The following is a 23,230-nucleotide window of genomic DNA, read 5'->3' as shown; positions in this document are numbered from 1 at the left end:
AAGCTGTTTCTGTATATGAACATATGCTATTTCCTTGGAAATTATACATGTTTGATTCACTATTATTCTCTTCCAAATCAGACAATAAGTCTTCTATTACTACGTGAGGAACTCTGTCCTTCCGCCCATTAAAAAAGCCCATTCAGGGGTTTCTTTCATTAACATCTTGGTATCGTTCAGAATGCTGAATCATCAGTACCACCCAATTAGAAATAAATTGTCATGCATTGTGTGATTTTTGAGACACATTGTGCTAAATTACTCAACAGAGGAAATACTACACTCTTGTGGTTAATGATGAATTCAAGTTGAGTAACAGCTGCTGGGGAGAAAGATTAAAAGTGTTATTTCCCCATCGTGTACCCAAGGAAGGATCTGAATAGTGGAAGTTTATAGTATCAAAATATACATAGCACATTTTACTGCCTCTGCCTCATTCACTCTTTCCTTCCCTTGCTTGTTGGCTGGGTAGTGAAAGTTACGCGGTTTCCCTCACATAAATATAAAATAGGAATTTATCCATGAATAAGTTAGCAATAATCATACCAAAAAAAAGTGTCGAGACTTTGGAAAAAAGTGCAGAGAACAGCAACTAAGATGATTAAAGGCCTGGAGACTAAAACATATGAAGAACAGTTGCAGGAACTGGATATGAGAAAAGAAGGATTAGGCAGGACATGATAGCAATAGTCCAGTATTTGAGGGGCTGCCACAAAGAAGAGGGGGTCAATATACTTTCCAAAGCACCAGAAGGCAAGACAAGAAACAATGGATGGAAACTAATCAAGGAGAGAAGCAACCTGGAATTAAGGAGAAACTTCCTAACAGTGAGGACATTAATCAGTGGAACAGCTTGCCTTCAGAAGTTGTGGATGCTTCAACACTGGAGGTTTTTTAAGAAGAGACTGGACAGCCTGTCTGAAATGGTATAGGCTCTCCTGTTTGAGCAGGGGGTTGGACTAGAAGATCTCCAAGGATCCTTCCAGCTCTATTCTGATTGAAGGATTAAAGGTGTTTTAAATATCTGTGTGGTTACACCTCACATATGTCATGACCAGTGGTGGGTTTCAAATTTTTTTACTACCGGTTCTGTGGGCATGGTTTGGTGGGCGTGGCATGGCTTGCTGGGCGTGGCTTGTTGGGTGTGGCAGGGGAAGGATACTGTAAAATCTCCATTTCCTCCCCAATCCAGGGGAAGGTTACTGCAAAATCCCCATTTCTTCCTGATCAGCTGGAACTTGGGAGGCAGAGAATAGATGGGGGCGGGGCCAGTCAGAATTTTTACTACCGGTTCTCCGAACTACTCAAAATTTCTGCTACTGGTTTTCCAGAACTGGTCAGAACCTGCCGGAAACCCCCCTCTGCTCATGACTTTCTAAATCAATCTACAGAAAGAGCTGTAAATGGTGAGATTTCACTACACACGGTAGTATAAATCATAATTTACAAACCACAATGCTTAACCTCGTGTAACAATGAAAAAAAAAATCCCATTAAGACTTAGTGTAATATATTAATTCAGTCACAGTATGGGTAGGAGTTGCAATATTGTATAGGTTAAAGGCACAGTTTAAGAAAAATATTTAAAGATAGCCAGGGAGAGTTAGAAAGTGTTTATGCTAGTTCAATGCTATAAAGTTTTATATAATCAAGATTTTAAGTCTGCTTGCATTGTGACACCTTCTTCTGGTTTGTGTGCTTTTTTATTTTTATTTATTTATTCATCATCAGAATATGATGAAATGTTGAGTCAGTCCACAGCTGGCTTTATGAAACAAAAAGCACAAAAAAATTGAAAGCCAGATGAAGTGCAATAGCAGAGGCAGAAACTTTGCTGCTCTTTAAACAAGGCAAACCAATTTTAACATGAAGCATATTCTGCTTTTATTTTGGTGTATTGCACTTTCTTATGGACTCCCCATCCTTTCAGAGAAGAGAAGCGAAGAACAAAACCAACAGCTTGCACAGGTAACGATGCCACTGGGGCTCTGAGAAACTTAGAATCAATGCTATCTTAGGTTGAAAGGTGGGGTTCTTAATATTTTTTGAGCTTGCTTTTTTCCTGCAGATGTTTAGCCACCAGTCTACATAACAACCTCAGTGCATAGGAGAGGGACGTATACTGGTTGTTTATATATACGAGCTTGTCTTGCCAGTCTTGTTTGGGATATGGCTTCTTTTTTCCCTCTTGATTGTTCCTTGATTAAGGTATTATGTTTTCCCCTAATTGTTTATCTGCTGCCATGTCTTACTTATCTGAATTCTGGTGCTCTAGCTTTGCTTAAGACATTTTAGAGTGATTTGTGTGCTACAGAAATTGTAGTGAGAAATTTGTGGTGTATGGCGGAGTTATCAGGGGTGGGCTGCCGGGGGTTCACAGGAGTTCGGGAGAACCTCTAGCTAAGATTCTGTGCAGTTCAGAGAGCCCCCAAATCCCACTCCTGGCTAGCCCCGCCCCGCCTACCCCTCCCCTCCCAGGAGTCCCCACATGACCCATTTTGAATGCAGGTAAGTGCAGGGTTCACACGGAGGCTCGGGGAGGACGAACCCCCCCCCACCATGGTGCAGGAGGCCGACTAGGCCACGCCCACCCCGCCCACTGGGCAGAGAACCTGTTGCTAAAATGTTTGAAGCCCACCCCTGGGAGTTATCCTTTTGCATAGATTGTAATGGTTATGTTGTACAACTCCAAAGATCCAGTAATCCTACCCCCACCCCTCAAAAAACATAGATCACCTGTCACATACATTGCAAAGACAGTAAAAACTACTATATAGGATAGAGAAATAGAAAATTGACATATATAAACATATTGGTAGTCCTTGACTTACAACAGTTCATTTAGTGACCATTCAAAGTGACAATGGCACTGAAAAAAGTGACTTACGACCATTTTTCACACTTACAACAGTCACAGGATCCCCACGGTCACATGATCAAAAATTCAGATGCTTGGCAACTGACTCATATTTATGATCTTTCCTGTGTCCCATGGTCATGTGATCCCCTTTTGCAGCCTTCTGACAAGCCAAGTCAATGGGGAAGCCAGATTCACTTAATAACTGTGTTACTCATTTAACAACCGCAGTGATTCACTTAACAAATGTGGCAGGAAAGGTTATAAAATGGGACAAAGTTCACTTACCAACTGTCTCACTTAGCATCAGATATTTTGGACTGAAATGTTGTTGTAAGTCGAGGACTACCTGCCTATATGACTGTCAACTGACAGTCACGAGACGGGATCAGCATTCCTTAAATCTCAACTCATAAAGAACCCCAACTAATCTCGGCAAATAAGATCCACAATTAAACCGTTGACATTTTAGGCCAAGCCAATTCCAAAATTCATGGCAGCTTGGCATTCTGTCAACACACATCAACAGACATATGGACATAAATCCTGTATTTGGGGGGAGGGGGGTGAGGGCAGGTAGAACAGGCACTTCCACTCAGTATTAACTCCTGGTCTGGATAGGATCATTTGATAGATAGAATTCTTTATTGGCCAAGTGTGATTGGACACACAAGGAATTTGTCTTTGGTGCATATGCTCTCAGTGTACATAAAAAGACAAGATACATTTGTCAAGAATCATAAGGTACAACACATTTGTTTAACAACTGTTCAAAGTTATGATGCTGCTGAATAAAATGACTTATGGTCTGTCTTCAGATATATGATTCTTGCAAGTAACATGATCAAAATGTGAGTATTGACATGTATTGACAATGGTTGCAGCATCCCAGAGTCCCATGATGGCCATTTGTGACTTTTCCAGAGGGTTTCTAACAAGCAAAGTCAATGGGGGGGGGAGCTGGATTCACTTAATGGCCATGTGATTTGCTTAATGACCATGGCAAAAATGTCAGGTGCAACTCACCTAACAACCAAATCACTTAGTAGTGGAAGTTCTGTTCCCAATTGTGGTCATAAGTCGAGGACTACCTGTAACAATATTCCTAAGAAAATGCAAAAATGAACATGCCATTTGTTCTACCAACCAAACATTTAATAGATTACAGCGTATAACAAATCAATGTGAAAATTATGTGTTCATTTTCAGACTTAAAACGCTTTTCTGTTTTTGTCAGGCATATATCAATCAGTTTTATGAGCAAAAAGCGGATCCGGGGCAGCGAGGATGGAAGTTAAATAATTTGTCCTTCGTGGATAAAATCAAACAAATGCAAGACTTTTTTAGATTGAATGTAACAGGAAAGGTTGATGCTGAAACCCTAGAAGTCATGCAGCAGCCACGATGTGGTGTCCCTGATATTGGACAGTACGTCCTGGCTCTTCCTGGTTGGAGAAAAACCAAGCTTACATACAGGTAAAAAATAATTTGATGATAGACCAAATGAATGAGATGACCTCAAGAAATTCTTTGCGATATCCCCTAAATCTAAATCAACATGCCTCAGATAACAGTGACGCAGTACCTCCTTACTGTAATTGTGTACAGAATATTGGAAGAAATGTCCATCTGGGTTCAGTCCCAAGTGGGGAGAAAGATACGGGAAACATGGTGGCTGCTTGGAAAGAAGGTTTTAATGGTGGACAGGATCACATGCCTTGAAGATCTTGGGTGAAGAAAAAAAAGGGGGGGGGAAGAGATGCTGAAAGTGCCTGTGTTTTATACCCTCTTCTGGCTTTTGAATTTGAGCTTATATTCTGATTGGTTGTTAGGCTCCTATGAGGCTATGCAGGGGTAACTTTGTAGATTGTGTTTTTGAGTCCCAAGCTTGGTTGACTCTTGCTGGGTGATGATGTAATGAAAGGGCTTTGGGCAATTCCTATTATGGCCGGGCCTGAAGGAGGTAGATCTTTGTTATGTAGAATAGACTGGCCCAGGCCTTAATGGCCCATTGACAAGGTTGGGAGGGGGGGGGCTGAGTTTCAGCCTCCCTTTTAGGGGAAATATTTTGCCCTTTTTAATATTTCCTAAAATATTTCATTTTCCTAGAAGAGGGGAGGGTGCTAACTTCCTACAGCTCTTAAGCAACAACTATTTTTTTCTTAAACTCATCACTTTTAACTTGAAAAATACTGAAAAGTAATTGTCACTCTTAGAACTTCATTTTAAACTGGAAAAACTGTTATGTCCTTATAAGGACATCCGCCCGGATTGGCTGCCAGCCATCGGGCGGGAAAGTTTAAATAACTGTCAGGGGCGGTGCGACTGCCGGAGCGAATATAAGGAGAGCTCCGGCAGCGCGCAGTCAGTCTTGCTACTGTTTCTTGTTCTAAATAAAGTTACAAATGTAACGAGCTGGTCACGTCTTCCATTTCCTGCGCCGATCTAACACTGGCGACGAAGGACTAGAGAAAGAGACGAACGTCGTGGCACCAAGCCAACAAGACCAAGACTCCGGCACCTGAAACCACAGTAGGCATTTCCGAAGGCATGGCATCCGCTGAAGTCACCTTGCCAGCCCTTGCTCCATTCCGCCCAGGGAAGGACAAGTGGAAATCCTACGTGGTCAAATTTTGGCAATACCTGAGAGGCAACAACATCAGGGATGCCGATGATGACCGCAAGAAGGGCATTTTCCTGGCTAACTGCAGCTCCGAAGTCCTGGACATGGCAATCGACCTCGTAGCACCACGAGACATCGAAGAAGTGCCATGGACGGACCTGCTGCAGATCCTGGAAGACTACTATGCCCCAACTGGAACACCAGTGGCGAACCGTTTCACCTTCCATCAGAGGGACCAGAAGGAAGGTGAGACCGTCAAAGAGTTCGTGGCCGCCCTGCGCCAGATCGCAGCCAGCTGTGAGTTTGACCACGTGGACAACGCCATCGCTGACCGCGTGGTTTTTGGCATGAGGGACAGAGGCCTGCAAAAGAAATTCCTGAGCAGGAAGAAACTCGTGCTCAAGGATGTGGTGGAGGAAGCCACCGCATCCGAAATCTCGGAGAAAGCGGCAGCCGCAGTAAGCAGAGCTAAGGGAATCCACAAGATTCGCTAAACAGTGCAATCTTCAACTGAGGATTCCACAGCTGGATCAGGGTCGGAGGAGGAGTCCACTGTCCACAAGGTATCCAGACCCCCAAGGTGGGAAACCGTCCAAAGAAGCTACAAGGGGGAGTGCTGTGCCAGCTGCAGAGGGGACCATGCCAGGGCAACCTGCAAGTGGAGAGATGCAACCTGCAGACGCTGCAACAGAAGGGGTCACATCGCCGAAGCTTGCAGAGCCAAGGAACCAGCCCCAGAGCCCTCCAGCCCCCGCCCCCGCGAGAATCGGAAGGATTACCAGAGATCATCCAAATGGTCCTCTGGCCCATCCAGACGCAGAGACAATGAGTTTCCCCGGAGCGGAGCGGTCCACCAGACGACCATCGCCCACACAAACTCAGACAATGCCACCAAGTTCCACGTGACCATCCACGTGGAGGGATCACCCTGCTCAATGGAGGTAGACTCGGGCTCGGTCTACTCCATTATGGATTGGCAACAACTGAAGCGCCTGCAACCCAGCATCACCAAGCGAAACCTGAAGCCTTTACACTCCAAGCTCGTCGATTTTGGGGGAAACCCCATCGGAGTCTTAGGAAGAGCCAACATCCGAGTCTCCTACAACGAGTTCAAAGGCAAGCTTCCCATCACAGTCGTGGAGAACAGCCGACCGAACCTGCTAGGAGTGGAGTGGTTTAAGCCGCTGGGGCTATCAATCGAAGGCATCAACCAAATTCGCAAGGACGAACTCGACAACCTCATCGAAGAGTTCAAGGAAGTCTTCGATGGTAAGCTGGGGAAATTTGTGGGGAGGCCAATCTCTTTTAATCTGGACAAGGGAATCACCCCAATTAGGCTGAAGCCCCACCGGGTTCCATTTGCCCTGTGGCCTAAAGTAGAAGAGCAGCTGGATAAGCTGATCGCCCAGGGCATCCTGGAACCGATCGATCATGCCTCATGGGAGACCCCCATTGTGACCCCACTGAAGCATGATGGGTCTGTGCGCATCTGCGCCGACTATCATTGTACCATCAACAAGGCGTTGGCACAGAGCGCATACCCAGTCCCAGTAGTGCAGCATCTGTTGCATTCCCTGGGAACTGGCACAATTTTTGCAAAACTGGACCTGGCCCAGGCTTACCAGCAACTGCCAGTGGACGAAAAAACGGCGGAGGCACAAACCATAGTCACACACAGGGGGCATTCAAATGCAACCGTCTCCAGTTTGGAGTCAGCGCTGCCCCCGGCATCTTCCAATCAATGATGGAACGCCTTCTCCAAGGCGTTCCAGGAGTGGTGCCATACTTTGATGATGTACTGATCTCCGGAGATTCACAGGCACAACTCCTTGAAAGGCTCAGGCTTGTCCTGCAGCGCTTCAAGGCCAAGGGCTTGAGAGTCAGGAGAGATAAGTGCATTCTAGGAGTACAGGAAGTCGAGTTCCTGGGCTATCTCATTGATAGCACTGGCATCCACCCCACCAAATCAAAAGTGAAAGCAATCCATGAAGCTCCGAGCCCCAAAAACAAAACGGAACTTCAGGCATTCCTTGGGTTGCTCAACTTCTATGCAATGTTTCTTAAACAGAAAGCCACAGTTGCTGAGCCACTCCACCACCTGCTGGGGAAAGCGGCTTCCTGGAAATGGGGCCAAGAAGAGGAAGCAGCATTCCGAGCTGTAAAAGGACTATTAACTTCAAAAAGCGTCCTCATCCAGTACAATGAGACGCTCCCCATCAAGCTAACCTGCGATGCGTCGCCCTACGGGGTGGGGGCAGTCCTCAGCCACGAACTGCCCAACGGCTCCGAAGCCCCAATAGCATATTTCTCAAAAACCATGTCCGGCGCGGAACGCAACTACAGCCAGCTGGACAAAGAAGCCCTGGCCATCGTTGCAGGAGTGAAACGATTCCACGAGTATCTCTACAGGAGGAGTTTCACCATAGTCACCGATCACAAGCCACTCCTGGGGCTCCTCGCAGGCGACCAACCCACCCCGACCTTCATGTCCCCGCGGATGATGAGATGGGCCATCTTCCTAGCCGGCTACTCCTACAGGCTCGTGCACCAGCCAGGCACAACCATAGGAAACGCCGACGCGCTGAGCAGATGCCCATTGAAGGATCCTGTAGAAGACCCAGCCCCCACACTCCACCTGTTCCACATAGATGACGACGCCAGCTATCCAGTCTCATCCGCAGATGTGGCCGTCCACACCCAAAAGGACCCCACACTCCACCAAGTGAAGTCCTGGATCCTCAGGGGGTGGCCATCAGAGAAGACAGAGAAGTTCAGCCCATTCGCCAGAAAGCAGAAGGAGCTGTCCACCATGAAGGGCTGTTTGCTATGGGGAGACAGGGCGCTGATTCCAAGCATTCTGCAACGGCGGATGCTAGAGGCCTTACATAAAGGGCACCCAGGCATCGTCCGCATGAAGGCCCTGGCACGGAGTTACGTCTGGTGGCCCTCACTGGACAGAGACATCGAAGAATGGGTCTCCAGACCCGTGCCAAGAAGTACGCCCAGCGCCGCCACAGGCCGAAACAGTGAAGTGGGAGACCCCCAGCAACCCCTGGTCGAGGATCCACATAGACTTCGCGGGTCCGATGCAAGGGCGCCACCTCCTCATCGTGGTAGATGCCTTCTCCAAGTGGCTCGAGGTGGTACCCATGGCATCTACCACAACGGAAGCGACGATCCGGGCCCTGCGCCGCCTGTTCGCCACCCATGGACTACCGGATGTGCTGGTCTCTGACAACGGCCCCCAATTCACATCCCTGGCCATGGAGGCGTTCCTGGCAGGACTGGACATCCGCCATGCCCTGTCCACCCCGTACAGGCCGGCTGGGAACGGACAAGCAGAACGAATGGTGAGACTCACCAAGGAGGCACTCACCAAGATGGGCACGGGCGACTGGCAGGAAAGAATAGACAACTTCCTCCTCACCCAGCACATCACGCCACATGCCACCACCCACAAGAGCCCGGCCGAGCTGTTGATGGGCAGAAGGTTGAGGTCACCATTGGACCGGCTGCACCCCCAATACAGCCCAGAAGTGACCGCAACAGCCAGCCGCCTGCTTCGCGCCTTCAGCAAAGGAGATTCGATTTTCGTGCTAAATTTCCACGGCTCTCCTAAGTGGCTGAAGGGGAAGATAGACAGCACAACCGGCCCGAGGTCCTACACCGTGGAGCTGGAAGATGGACAGGTCTGTAGACGTCACATCGACCAGCTCCGGAAAAGGTGGGGGGAGCGCAAGAAAACCAGCCTGGCGAGGTAGGCCTGCAACACCCCGATGAGGTAGGCCTGCAACACCCCGGCGAGGTAGACCTGCAACACCCCTGTGAGGCAGGCCTACAACACCCCGACAAGGCAGGCCTACCACACCCCAGCGAGGCAGGCCACCACCACCCCGACGAGGCCAGCCGAGCCCACTACCAGGCACTGACACACCGACAGTCCAGAGTGGTAGACCGGGGCCAGCCACAGGGGGGATGGCCACACCAACCCGGCGAGGTGGGCACCTGGCACGGCAGGGCAAGAGACTACCAGCCCAGCCCGCGAGTAGACCGGAACCTGCCCAGGGGGGAAGCATCACACCCCCCCAGCAAAGGCAACCCATGACAGCCCTGCCAAGGAGACCTCCACTCCAGGCGAGTAGACCGGGGACCATCCGAGATGGGCACGATCTAACAAAAACTAAACTTGAATATTTATAGTATCGGTGTACGATTTAGGACTTTTAATTGCATTGCTTCTCGTGAAAGTTAGGGAGAACTCTAAAGTTCACTATAAATAGTATTTTAAATATGATAGAAAAGAGAAATTATTAAGTACACGACTAGGCAGTGAGAATATTAATCTATGTAATTTGATTTAATAATTCAATTTAATTGAAATGAAATATAAGGGAAATCCCAAAGGTGCTTTTTCAAAAAAACAACTGGACTTTGTTTTCCCTTCAAGATATTTGGCTTCTCATCCAAGAAGCTTCTTCAGTTCTGACTGAATGATGGAGGATGGAAGGATTTATATTCCTTGCAGTCATCTGGTTGTTAGCACTCTTTCTGAGAGTCATTGAGGCCACTTGGAGGTTTATCTGTGCCCTCAGGGTCACCTGAATAGTGCAAATGGGTATGGAACCTTCTTGGAACTGCTGAAAGGACTGTGTTGTAGCCTGGAGACATTGGACACTGCTATATTGCAAAAACAGTTCATATGAAAATGCCTTGGGTGGAGGGAAGGGAAACTTGGTTTGCTCACACCTCAATAAAAAAATAAAAGTCACATGAATAACTCTATCCAGGAACTGGTCAATATGAATTGGAAATATTTCAGCCATTTGTGTTCTGACCTAGGCTCCCTTAAAAAGCAGGAAGCAGAGTCTTGGTCCCGGCAAAACCTCTTTTGTTTACACAACTGTGAATTACTTTCATTCACAGTCAGCAAGGCTTATCCAAACAGTTTTTCAAAGGAATATTTATCAACACACTGTTGGAAGAAATCTCCTTCTAGGTTCTGCTCCAAGTGGGGAAACAGACACTGGAAACATGGAGACTGCTTGGAAAGATGGTTTAATGGTGGTCAGGATCACATGGCTTGAGTTCCTGAACAGAAAAGGGGGCAGATACAGTAAATCCTTGGGTTTTTATGTTCTCTCTGACTCTGCATTTCTTGGGGCCCCGAAAGAGTATCCTGATTGGTTGTCAGACTCCCAGGGGGTGGGGGCCTTGCTGGCTGATGGTCACATGTGCTTCCCAGGTCACATGTGGTGAGTTTCTGCTGCTATTGTGTAGAGGGCTAATCCTATCTTTGGCAATTCCTACTATGGCTCTGCCTGAAGGAGGCAGATCTTTGTTATGTAGAATAGACTGGCCCAGGCCTTAATGGCCCATTGACAAAGGGTGGGGGGCAGGAAGGTGGGAGCTGCTTTGTCTGTAAAATATGCTTCTCATATTTCTCATCCAGGGAAATATAATATTCTGCCTTTTTCATATTTCCTAAAATATTTCACTCTTCCAGGAAAGGGGTGGGTGCTGACTTCCTACAATCCTTATCTCGCTTGGCAAACTTCCACGTAACTTGTTTCCAAATGCAGTGTAAGGCAAAACTTGGCACAGAGTCTCTTAGAGTCACGAACAGAACTTTCCACTCTTGAAATGACCAACCGAATGGTTTCCTGCAAAAGCCCACTCCCAGTTCACTCCTCTTTTGTTTCCTATGGGAGGGGCCAATTACATCCAAGGTGTGGCTTTACTCCTAAGTCAACCCTGCTTGCTGAGTTGTTCTTGTCTTCTGGCATGCGCACATTGGGAACAGGCTCCAGCTGTTCCCCTGCCTCGCTGCTGTCTAGTTCCCTCTCTGCCTCCAATACAGAGCCCTCATCCGAGCTTTCCCCAGCCCCCAGGACTGGCCTATGTTTCTCCCCAACCTCCTCACTGTCTGACTCTGCTGCCAGCTCTGCTGGCTACCAGCGGGCCACAACAATTTGTCTCAATCTACTTGGATCTCTGTTTTTTTATCTGTATGTTCATTTTTCAGTCCAGATTGTTAATTGCCATAGTAATTGGCAATTGGCAAATGCAATGGATTTATTTATTTTTAACTCACCTTTATTATTGTTATGAATAACTCAAGGAAATATACAGTACCTAATGGTCCTGTTGCCTCCTATTTTTGCCCTGTGGGGGGAATTAGGCTGAGAGAGAATGCCTGGCTCAAGGTCACCCAGCTAGCTTTTATGACTAATGTACAACTAGAACTCACGGTTTCCTGATTTCTAGCCTGGTTAGAATAGACCAAACTGCTTCAGTGAGAAAATGCTCTGCATTTTAATTTTCTTAGAATTATGAATTACACGCCTGACATGAAGAGAGCTGATGTGGATGCCTCCATCAAGAAAGCTTTTGAAGTTTGGAGTAAAGTCACTCCTTTGACTTTCGACAGGATGCACAGAGGGCGAGCAGACATCATGATTGAGTTTGCAACAAGAGGTAGCAGCTTAAATCCTGCAGCAGCTTTACGTTTCTTTTAGCTCTTTTTTATGAAGTGATCTCAGTACAGTAATCTCATGTCATGTTGTCTTTCAGTGCATGGCCGCTGTCCACGGCCATTTGATGGACCTCTAGGTGTCCTTGGGCACGCTTTCCCTCCTGGTCATTACTTCCGTGGAAATGTCCATTTTGATGAGGATGAAACCTGGATAGGCAATTTGTATGGTAAGTAGTAATAAATCTTTCAGTTTTGAAATGCAAGAGCTATTTTTCACTGTAGCTGTAGAACAGAGGTCTTCAAACTTGGCAGCTTTAAGACTTGTGGACTTCAACTCCCAGAATTCTCCAGCCAGCTATGCTATTCTCCAGCCAGCTATGCTGGCTGGAGAATTCTGGGAGTTGAAGTCCACAAGTCTTAAAGCTGCCAAATTTGGGGACGCCTGCTGTAGATAATCCTCCAAAGAGGACAATTCAGAATAATAATGAAGTTATTAAAAGGAGTATCACTGCATTCTTGTGCATGGTTATCTGAGCTGAGTTCCAAACCATGCATGGGACTTTCAAATAGAGACAGCACTGAACCATGCATGGGACTTTCAATTAGAGACAGTCCTTACGTTATGACCATAATTGAGCTCGCAATTATAGTTGTAAGTCATGATGGTCATAAAATGAATCACCAAGGGACTGGACTCAATTTTATTATCCTTTTTCAGGTGGCTGTTAAGTGAATATGGTGAGCAAATATGGTAGCAAACACCATGCTCATTACATGAATGCCACAGTCGTTAGCCAACCTATTGTTCACTATGAAAAGTAATGTTGTAATGTTGTAAATTGCAGTCATGTGATCCCAGGGTCATGTGATCGCACTGCAAATGGCTACAGTATGTCTAATTGTTGGGCTGTTTGCTGAACATCCAAAATACAGTCACATGATTGCAGGAGGGGGGGGACATCAGAATTTTGAAACCAGGACATAAGTATTATTTTTGGGGTCCATCATAACTCAAATGGTTTCTAAGCAACTGATCATAAGTTGAAGACTACCTGTATGTAAATTCAGTTATTATGGGATCATAAGCTTGAAGCAAACTGTTTTCATTCAGAGATTTCTGAGACAAAGGCAGGTTTTAGAGCTAACCAAGATAAATACTGTAAGTAAGTCAGGGGTGGGTTCTACTTATCTTTACTACCAGTTTGCATCATGCGCACTCTCTCTTCTGCGCATGCGCAGATCAACTTTGATGATGTCCAGGTCAGTGGGCGGAGCCTCCCACCGATTTTACTACCGGTTCTTGCAAACCAGTCTGAACCGGGGGCAACCCACCACTGAAGTAAGTAGGAATTCCATCAAAAGGAAAACAGGGAAGGGAAATATCACCTCTAATTATTCTAATTATTTTCTGGCTTGCTCCTATCACTTGTAACTAGAAGTAACTTGAAAGTGTCATTGTTTCTTCATTTATTTACAGAGCAAAGAAGATCTAGAAATTACCCTGTTGCTCCAGCAGAAGATGTCAGAACTCCTGTTTTGAAAAAAGCCCCAAAGCTGAAATCTTCTGCTGTTCCTCTCCCTTACTCCACCATTAGTAAGTTTAAAGATTCTCCACTTTAGTGGTGGAAATTCTTCCTTGTAGAAATGCGGGGATATAATGACATTTTATCTGTAGTTATAGCAGTGGGAACAGTCTACATTAATGTCACTTATTTTGATTTATATAATTATACATCATCTATGGGAGCGAGGTTCTTCTTGCTTTTAAAAAAATGAACAGCTATGGCTGACTGAAACTTTTTATAAGTTTTTTTTGTATGGAATTCTTCAGCTTCCAATATAAATAGATAGTGGATGTTTGGATAGGACATTGGTCTCTGTTGGCCATCAATATAGTTAGCTTCAGCTGGAACTCCCACTGAACTGGATGGGAAGCCAGGAAACTGCTAATGGAGCTTCATCAGCCAGAGGTAACACATGGAAAGCCCCAAAATGGATGTTCTATGGGCAAAGAAGGAGTAAGTGTGGACAACTGTTCTGACCTAGGCTTCCTTAGAAAGTATAAATCATAATCTTAGTCCCGGTAAAACCTCTTTTATTTACACGGCTGTGAATTATTGTCATTCACAGTCCGCAAGGCTTCACAAACAGTCTTTCAGGAGAATGTTTATAAACACCCACCTTATCTCCCTTGGAATGCTGCCAGAAAACTAATTGCCACATGCAGGGCAAGGCCAAATTTGGCACAGAGTCAAAAAGAACTTTTCAAAGCTTGAACCGACCAGATGAACTAATTGCTTCCTGCAAAAGCTCAGGTCCCGTTCACTCCTCTTTTATGTTTTATGGGAGGGGCCAATCATCTCCAAGCCTTACTCCCAAGTCGACCCTGTTTTCTTAATTGTTCTTGTCTTCTGGCAGCTCTGCGCATGCACACACTGGGAACAGGCTTCCACTGTTCTTCTGCCTCGCTAATGTCAGACTCCGGAGGCTCTGGAGACTCCAGAAGCAGCACATAACTATCAGATGGCCTTGGCCTCCTCTCTGCCTCCGATGCAGAGCCCTCATCTGAGCTTTCCCCAGCCCCCAGGACTGGTCCAAGTTCCTCCCCAACCTCCTCACTGTCCAACTCTGCTGCCAGCTCTGCTGGCCGCTGGTGGGCCACAACAACAGCTTTGAAAAGACTATATCCAACTATCCTGTTTTCCCACATTCATCTAATTTGGATGTCCATCTGCTATGTGAGCCCCGGAGCTATATTGCTGATTTGCTATCATGTTCTGCATGGCTGTCCGTAGGAATGATTACAAACACAGCAGGAATTATTACAATCCACTGCCTTGAACAGACTGGAAAAACAGATATCCCACCACAATCTGCCTTGGCCATTATGCCCTGAAAACGTTGTGAATTGGGATATAGGAATTAATTGCTCCAAGGCCAGCCATGACTGCTTGTAAGGACACCTAAGAACACTTTAACATTGGAATTGTTATATTGGTCCATAAGGTCAATTCTGAGACATGAACCACCCAAGCAAGTCATTGAATTTTATCAGCAACACTTTCAAAAGTGGCTTACCAATCAATCTTCCTGAGGGCGTGGCCCAAATCACACAGCTGGTTTCCTATAGCCTCTGAACTTCTTTAACTAATAGACCAGGACCACGTGCTGGTCATGCCCATATCCAGTTTAGCAAAAGTGGAAAAAGCCCCGATACGTCACATGACACCACCGTGACGACATGAGTTTGATACCCCTGTATTAGACACAAGGGTGAAATGCTTCCAGTTCGGACTGGATCGCCCAATCCAGTAGCGATGGCGGCGGGTGGTTTGGAGAACTGGTAACAAAAATCCCTGCGCCCTCCCCCCCCCCACCATGCCCAGCTGAGCTACACGATCATCAGAAGCTTTTTTTTTTTTTTACTTTTAAAAACATTTTTTCTACAACCTCTTCTGATGAAAAAAATGCTTTTAAAAGTAAAAAAAAGCCTCTGATGATCCCGCGGCTCAGCTGGGATCATCAGAGGCTTTTCAAAGCATTTTTTTCTGCAACCTCTTGGCTGAAGAGGTGGTAAAAAAAATGCTTTGAAAAGTCTCTGACGATCCCAGCTGAGTTCCTGATCGGCAGAGAGGTTTTTCAAAGCATTAGAAAAAATGCTTTGAAAAATTTTTTTTTTAAAAAAAGTTGGCCACGCCCACCCAGTCACATTACACCCCCCACCAAGCCACGTCCACAGAACCGGTAGTAATAGATTTTACATTTCACCCCTGACTAGATCAAATTGGTTCTCTTGAAAATAGGGACATGTTCCTTATACAAATAAAACATTGTTCCTGTATGTAATGCCTTGTGAAGTTCTACTGTATATTATATGCATGTATTACAAATGTCTCATTTACTCCATGTAAACCTCAAATAGAGCAATCATATGTGCATTTCCTTGAGATTGAATCCCAGTGAACTCAGTGGAACTTCATGTATGTATCTACAGTCCATGTATAACTATGTTTTATTGATTTATTGATTTATTCATTTATTCATTTATTCATTTATTTAGAATTCAACTTGTTCCTTGTTGCTGCACATGAGATTGGGCATGTACTTGGCCTTGCACATTCTAATGATCCAAGAGCACTGATGTTCCCCAATTATAAACCCATTGACCCTGATGAGTCTCCACTTTCTGAAGATGATATTAATGCCATTCAGGCAATCTATGGTAAGAAAGCGTGCTTGCAGAGTTCATTCACAAAACCATGATTCAGATTTTAACCTACCTTCCTTTAATTTGTTTGAAAGCATGTCCAATATTTTTCCAGGCCCTTTATTTGCTTTCGAACTGCTAGGTTGGCAGAAGCTGGGACAAGTAATGGGAGCTCACCCCATTACGCAGCACTAGGGATTTGAACCGCTGAACAGCCAACCTTTCGATCAACAAGCTCAGCGTCTTAGCCACTGAGCCACCATGTCCTTTTTTTATTAAAAAAAAAGTTATTAAGACAATAACTCTGTCTTAATGTAGGCTTCAAAAACAAGCCCATGATGATGTTTTGTGTGTCATGAAAGTGTTCTGGAAATGATGCCATTACGTAATTAGATAAAACTTACACATATTGCATAGTTCACTTCATTTGTCCACAATCTTCAAATAGATCCCTTTCCACTCTGAGAATAAGTGTTATGATTAATCATATTCCATCTGATTATTTTAGGACCATCACAAAATCCTTCAAATGAACCAGTGAAGCCAACGCTACCAAAAGCCTGTGATCCTAAGCTACGTTTTGATGCCATCACTACCTTCCGAAGAGAAGTCATATTTTTTAAAGGAAGGTAAACAGGATTTGCTTACTATAAAAGGAGAAAGACAGAACAGCTGCATAGTACATACCCTATTTTTCAGAGTATAAGACGCACTGGAGTATAAGATGCAGCTTAGTTTTTGGGGAGGAAAATAGCGGGGAAAAATCTGCCTACCAGGTTTTCATCTGGCTAGCGTCCTTAGTCTGGTCAGCTTCAGTACATTAGTTTACTGGTTTTTATCCCTTGCTTGGGGATAAAAAACAGCTTCTAAAGCACACCTGATCTTTGGAGAGAGAAGCAATGAGAAAAGCAGGCAAACCACAGAGATCGCTTCACTTGTTAGCGCCTCGTTAGGACTGGAAAAAAACTTCACAGCTGAGAGTTGGAGGGAGCAGGCAAATCACGGAAGATCGCTTCACTGAAAAAAAGCTTCAAAAGCACAACTGAGAGTCGGAGGGAGCAGGCAAAGCACATAGATCGCTTCACTCGTTCAGCCTCATTAGGGCTGAAAAAAAGCTTTGAAAAAGCTACATTCAGAGTATAAAACGCACCCAAATTTTCAGCCTCTTTTAGGAGGGAAAAAAGTGTGTCTTATACTCCGAAAAATATGTTTGTTGCAATATTTTCAGGATCAGACTCAATAAAGATAATAGGAGTTAGAGCTTTAAATATATTTCTTTTTAATTATGATAGGCATTCTATATTCACTGAATATTCAAGGTAGAAGCCACGAGAATGGTGAGGGTGGCTCCTTATATATACAAGGGGTGGAGCTAGGAATGGGAGTGGTAAGTTATGAATACATTAAAGTCCAAAGAATAAGTTAACCTCTGATGTTCCATATATACATTATTTACACATTGGAGAATAAGGCATTTACATCTGACAAATCCCCCTCTAAATGCCGGTTCGTTACACAACACCAATTACATTCTGATTCAGGACAATATAATACATATAATTTAGAAGTTAAATATTTGTGTTGTTTAGAAGGTAAGGGTTTTGTTAATATGTCAGCTAATTGTTCAGAAGTATCGCAATGTATTGCTTTAATGAATCCGTCTTGAGACAGTTGTCTCACATGCTTAAACTTTATATCAATATGCCTGGACCTTTGTCCAATTGCATCGGATCTGGATATTTCAATGGCCGCTTTATTGTCTTCATGCATAATAAATGGTAAGGTGGGTTTCCTCCAAACATCAGTGATCAGATCATTGAACCATACAAGGTTATTTGCAGCCTTGGACAAACAAACATATTCCGCTTCTGTAGTAGAAGTGGCTACTAGTTCTTGTTTACCAGTATACCAGTAAACTGGACAATCATTCAATAGAAAAACATAACCAGAAGTACTCTTTCTGCATGATGTATCACCAGCCCAATCTGCATCAGCATAACAAGTAATTTTTGGTTCTCTGTCATTATTGGGTTCCAACATTAAACAAAAATCTAATGTACCCTTCAGATATCTTAGAATTCTTTTGACAGCTTCCCAATGATACAAGGTTGGTTTACTAACATATCTTGACAATAGATTGAGAGGTAATGCAATATCTGGCCTAGTCCAATTAGATATATAAAGGAGTGAACCTATAACTGATCTGTAAAATGTGTTGTCTTTAAACTCAGGGGAAGATTCATCAGTGTTTCTAAGAAAATCAGTTTGCATAGGGGTGTCACAGGTTTTAGCATTATTTAAGTTACATTTGTTTAGGAGTTCGATGATTTTATCTTTCTGTGTAAGTTTGAATCCCCTTTTAGTTTTGTTAATTTGCACACCAAGGTATTTATTCACTTTACCCAGAGATTTCAGTGAGAAGTGTTCATTTAACTTATTTACAAAGATTTCCCTGCTCTCTTTATGCTTTCCAATGTATAAAATATCGTCCACGTAAATTAATACAAATTCAATATGATCATTACTCTTTTTTACAAAGAAACAGTTATCAGCAGTGGTGGCGTTGAAATCCATGGTCTTAAGTACTTTTACCAAGCAATCGTACCATCTTTTGCCGGATTGCTTTAATCCGTACAGACTCTTATTTAATAACCAAATTTCGTTCTTATTAGTGTATTGACTGTGTGGTGCTCTTACATATATTTCCTTATCTAATTTTGCATGTAAGTATGCGGTCTGTATGTCATATTGGAATACGTCCAGATTGAGTGCAGATGCTACTACAAGGGCTGTTTTGACACTCTCTGTTCTCACTGTGGGTGAATATGTATCAGTATAGTCTTCTGGATATTTTTGTGCATAGCCTTGTGCAACTAGTCTAGCCTTGTATAAGGTATTGCCTCCTTCTAAGTTCTTAATTTTATAAATCCACCTGGTACCTATAATTGTTTTATCCTTAGGTGCGATCGCAGGTGTGAATACATTTAATCCTTGTAAACTTTCCATCTCTTTTTCCATAGCTAGTTCCCATTTTTCTCTTTCTTCATGTGGAAGTTTCAATACTTCTTCATATGTATTAGGTGTTATTTGTTCTCCATTCATATGCATTATGTAATCTTTGTATTTATTTGGTATTTGGTTTCTATTGTTTCTAATAGTTCTTTCAGGCTTGCTATGGTTATCATGCAAATATCTAGCTTCCTTTTTTGTTAATGTGTCTGTCTTTATTTTATGCTGACTATTAGTCCAAGTTTTGGTTTTGTTCTTACTTTTGTTAATATTTTGATTTTCTGTTGTTCCTTCCTCGCAAGATATCGTATCTTTACATTTATTAGGAAATATTTCATTAAGGTGCAATTTTGACCAATTGGCCTGTTCATGGAACACAGCTGTTCTGGATACTATAAATTTGTTATTACTATCAATAAATCTGTACCCTTTGGTTCCAGTTTCGTATCCCATGAATCTTAATCTCCTGGATACGTTTTCTCCCTTTCTCCTCAATTGTTTAGGTATGTGTACGTCTGCAGTGACTCCAAATATGTGCATGTGTGATAATTTGGGTTTTCTATTGTACATCACCTCATATGGTGTCTTATTCACAATACTGGACCAGGTTCTATTTTGAGTGTAATTCGAATAATGTAATGCCTCTGACCAAAATTGTTTGCCTAAACCAGCATCCTCTAATGTGCACCTAATCATGGTTTGTAGTGTGGAATTTTTCCTCTCTGCAACTCCATTTTGAAATGCAGAAAAAGGATTGGACGTGAAATGTAACATTCCTCTATCCTTTAACCATTGGGAGAATTCTTTAGACATGAACTCACATCCCCTATCTGTCATAATTTGCTTTATTCTGATATTATGTTGTGTTTCTATACGTTTGTAGAATTCCTTAAATTTCTGAAATGTTTCATCCTTGTGCTTTAATGTGTAAACAAAACCATATCGGCTGTAGTCATCCACTATTGTTAGGAAGTAACGTTTTCTATAGGTAATTGAGGGACTTAATGGACCAACTAAGTCCATATGTACCAAATCAAAAATATTGTTAGTTGATCTGTTAGATTTTTTTGGTCTTGGACTGGTTTTTAGTTTGGTGGACTTACATACTGAGCATTCCAAATAATTTTCACAATTTTTTATTTTGACACCTTCTGCGTGTTCAGTCATTTTTTGTACTACAGGAAAGCTTGCATGTCCTAACTTCCTGTGTAAGATGTGAGCACACTCATCATGAATTGGTTTACCTATTTTTGGTTTCTTTTCCTTGTATGTATTTTTGTGATCATGAGTTATTCTACACTCATCATTGTCACTGTTACTGACATTTTCATCATCTGCTTCAATACAATCTTCCATATTTGAATCAATGTTATGTAAACATCTTTCTTTAGTTATCAGATAGGGTAGACCTCCTTTTATCATTACAGTACCTACATTTGTTTTGTTCTTTTCTATAGTTGCTTTCCCCTTTGAGAAAACTATATTGATATCAGATTCTCTGCTTAATTTTATGGCACTTAGTATGTTGTGAGGTATTTCTGGGATTAATAATACCCCCTCTATTTTCCCTAGACCAGGCAAGGTCACATTTCCTTTGCCTAGTACTTGAACCTTTTCTTGATTAGCTACCTTTATCACAAACTTATCTTCTATAAATGAAGATAATATACTTTTGTTGTTGGTGGTGTGATTTGTTGCACCAGAATCAATAAGCCAATTGTTATTCTCATCCTGCTGTGTTCTGGTGCTGTCTTGTTTATTTAGCCCATTCAGTGACCCAGATTTCCTCTCTTTTGAATTTTCTCTACCCCTTCTACCTTCTTTGTAATTTGGTGGACTTCTATATTTGTGTCTATCTGTGGAAGATTGTCTGTAATTATATTTGCTCCTATATTCTGGTCTATGTCTCTCTCTTGAGACTTTGGGGCAGTCTCTTCTACTATGTTCCCTGGATCCACAATTGTAGCATCTAAAGGCCTCATTATGTTTATCTTGAAAGACTACTTTCCTAAAAGGTTTGTGGTCTGTTTGGTTACTGGATCGATTTTTTCTTGAATTGTCTTCTGCTATCAATTTGTTAGATAGACTTTCTATGGATAAATATCCCAAATTAATGGTATCTAAGTGTGACATAAAGCTATCCCATGATGGATCAAGTGAATTGATAATAACACTTTTCATTGTTTGATCTGAAATCACTTCCCCCCTCAATTGTAGCTCAGCTCTTATTTTGTTTAGATTTATCAAATGCTCACTTATAGAAACCCCTGGTTTTACTCTAGAGGAAAAGAAATCCTTAGACATTCTTGTGGTTGTAGCTACGCTATCGCTGTGAAATAGATTAAACATGCATTGAATTATTTCTGATACAGTTAGGTTTGGTTTGATGCTATGATACATTGCAGGAGACACGCTAGATATTATTATGAAAAATGCTCTATGATGTAAACAATCTATTTTTAAAGTCCAAGGTCTTCTTGGAGGGCTAGTTATAAAGAATAGTAAATTTTCTTTCATGAAAATAACCTGAAGCTGTTGATACCACTCTTGTAAATTAATGCCATCAATTCTAAGTTTTGGGAAGTCACTGGGTAAGTTACCTACATTATTCTGTCCATTACTTACAACCTGGGGCAGTCCGTGATCTCTCAAGTGCAGGAAATTACAGAACGGCATTGGGATGCTTGCAATGAGTCTGCGCGGTTCTCTGGCCAGTTCAAGTCCTTCTGGGTCGTCTACGTAGTTTCGCATATGCGCGTTGCTCATTTCTTCTTTGGTGGCGTCGTGGAAGGTTCTCTCCCTTTCAGCTCTCTCGATCCGCTCCTCCTCAGATGAGTCGGTCTCTGGCTCGGTTTTTGGGGTTCTGGTGGTGGCGACGGTTCTTTTCTTCTTTTTGTGTGCGTTGGTATTCGATTTTGTCTGTGGTGTAGGGCGAAATCGGCATGGCTCTCTGGGCTCGGGCGTCGTCGCTTTCGAAGTCAGGATGGGAGCGTGCAGGTCTTGAGTCGCCGGTTTGATTTCTTGCTTCTTCGTAGATGTCTTGGTAATTTTCAGTCTTGGCCCAAAAGCAGCAAAAAGCGTTTTCATTGCTGATTTTACTTGAGATTTTGTTAAATCGTCTTCACTTTCTGATTTTGGATCATCTGAAGAGTTTGAGACTTCTTTCTCACTTTCTTCGTCTGATAGTGTTTTTCGCGCCAGAAATTTTGAACTGAGCGTTTTGATTGGCTCTGCTCCATTCTCTTTTGAAGTTCGTTGAAACCAAGATGGCTGCCATTCAAAATTTCGCGCGGGATCACATCTTTTCTTTTTAACAACTATTTTCTCAGTAGTCATCTCACTTACGGTTTTTTGATCTTTGGGTTTTTCTTTAATGACGTTTTTCTCTCTCGCTGCTCCGCTGTTCTTCAGCATCTCCTGGAGGTCCGCGATGAGACTTTCATCATTCTTTTGGCTTTTTAGTATCTTTAATATCTCTGACCTGAGTTCGTTATTTTCTATTTCGATTTCTTTCTGGTCATTATTTTCACTCATTAGTTCTTCTTCTTCAGTGGTGTATTCTTCGGATTCTCTCGAAATCGCATTGGTGGATTCGTTGATCATCTCTTGATCAGTTTCTATTTCTTTGCTGTAGGCCCTGGTGTTGGGCCTATCTTTCTTGGACATTTTTAATTACTTATTGAGTCAATTAACCATCCTCTGCTACCAGCTTGTTGCAATATTTTCAGGATCAGACTCAATAAAGATAATAGGAGTTAGAGCTTTAAATATATTTCTTTTTAATTATGATAGGCATTCTATATTCACTGAATATTCAAGGTAGAAGCCACGAGAATGGTGAGGGTGGCTCCTTATATATACAAGGGGTGGAGCTAGGAATGGGAGTGGTAAGTTATGAATACATTAAAGTCCAAAGAATAAGTTAACCTCTGATGTTCCATATATACATTATTTACACATTGGAGAATAAGGCATTTACATCTGACAATGTTATATTACAAATTGACACTGAAAATAAAATCTTTTCCACTCTCTACCCCCACCTTGTGTTCATTTGTTGCC

General features: G+C 43.1%; 1 protein-coding gene across 1 annotated transcript in view; it reads left to right on the top strand.

The window, feature by feature from the left end:
* The first annotated feature begins 1,814 nt into the window (after nucleotides 1-1,814).
* The window catches only part of LOC117660841 (matrix metalloproteinase-27-like), a 31,382-nt gene continuing 9,966 nt past the window's right edge, over nucleotides 1,815-23,230 (top strand). The window contains exons 1-7 of the mRNA XM_034409140.3: nucleotides 1,815-1,968; nucleotides 4,095-4,333; nucleotides 11,806-11,954; nucleotides 12,051-12,179; nucleotides 13,430-13,546; nucleotides 16,013-16,174; nucleotides 16,668-16,788. Coding sequence (XP_034265031.2) covers nucleotides 1,867-1,968; nucleotides 4,095-4,333; nucleotides 11,806-11,954; nucleotides 12,051-12,179; nucleotides 13,430-13,546; nucleotides 16,013-16,174; nucleotides 16,668-16,788 — 1,019 coding nt within the window. The 5' untranslated portion in view covers nucleotides 1,815-1,866. The remainder of the gene's footprint in view (nucleotides 1,969-4,094; nucleotides 4,334-11,805; nucleotides 11,955-12,050; nucleotides 12,180-13,429; nucleotides 13,547-16,012; nucleotides 16,175-16,667; nucleotides 16,789-23,230) is intronic.

The sequence above is a fragment of the Pantherophis guttatus genome, chromosome 5, assembly GCF_059756535.1.
Source record: "Pantherophis guttatus breed Tessera chromosome 5, ASM5975653v1, whole genome shotgun sequence".
Lineage (NCBI taxonomy): Eukaryota > Metazoa > Chordata > Lepidosauria > Squamata > Colubridae > Pantherophis > Pantherophis guttatus.
The sequence above is the reverse complement of the archived record's forward strand: the minus strand, read 5'-3'. Positions and strand labels throughout refer to the sequence as shown.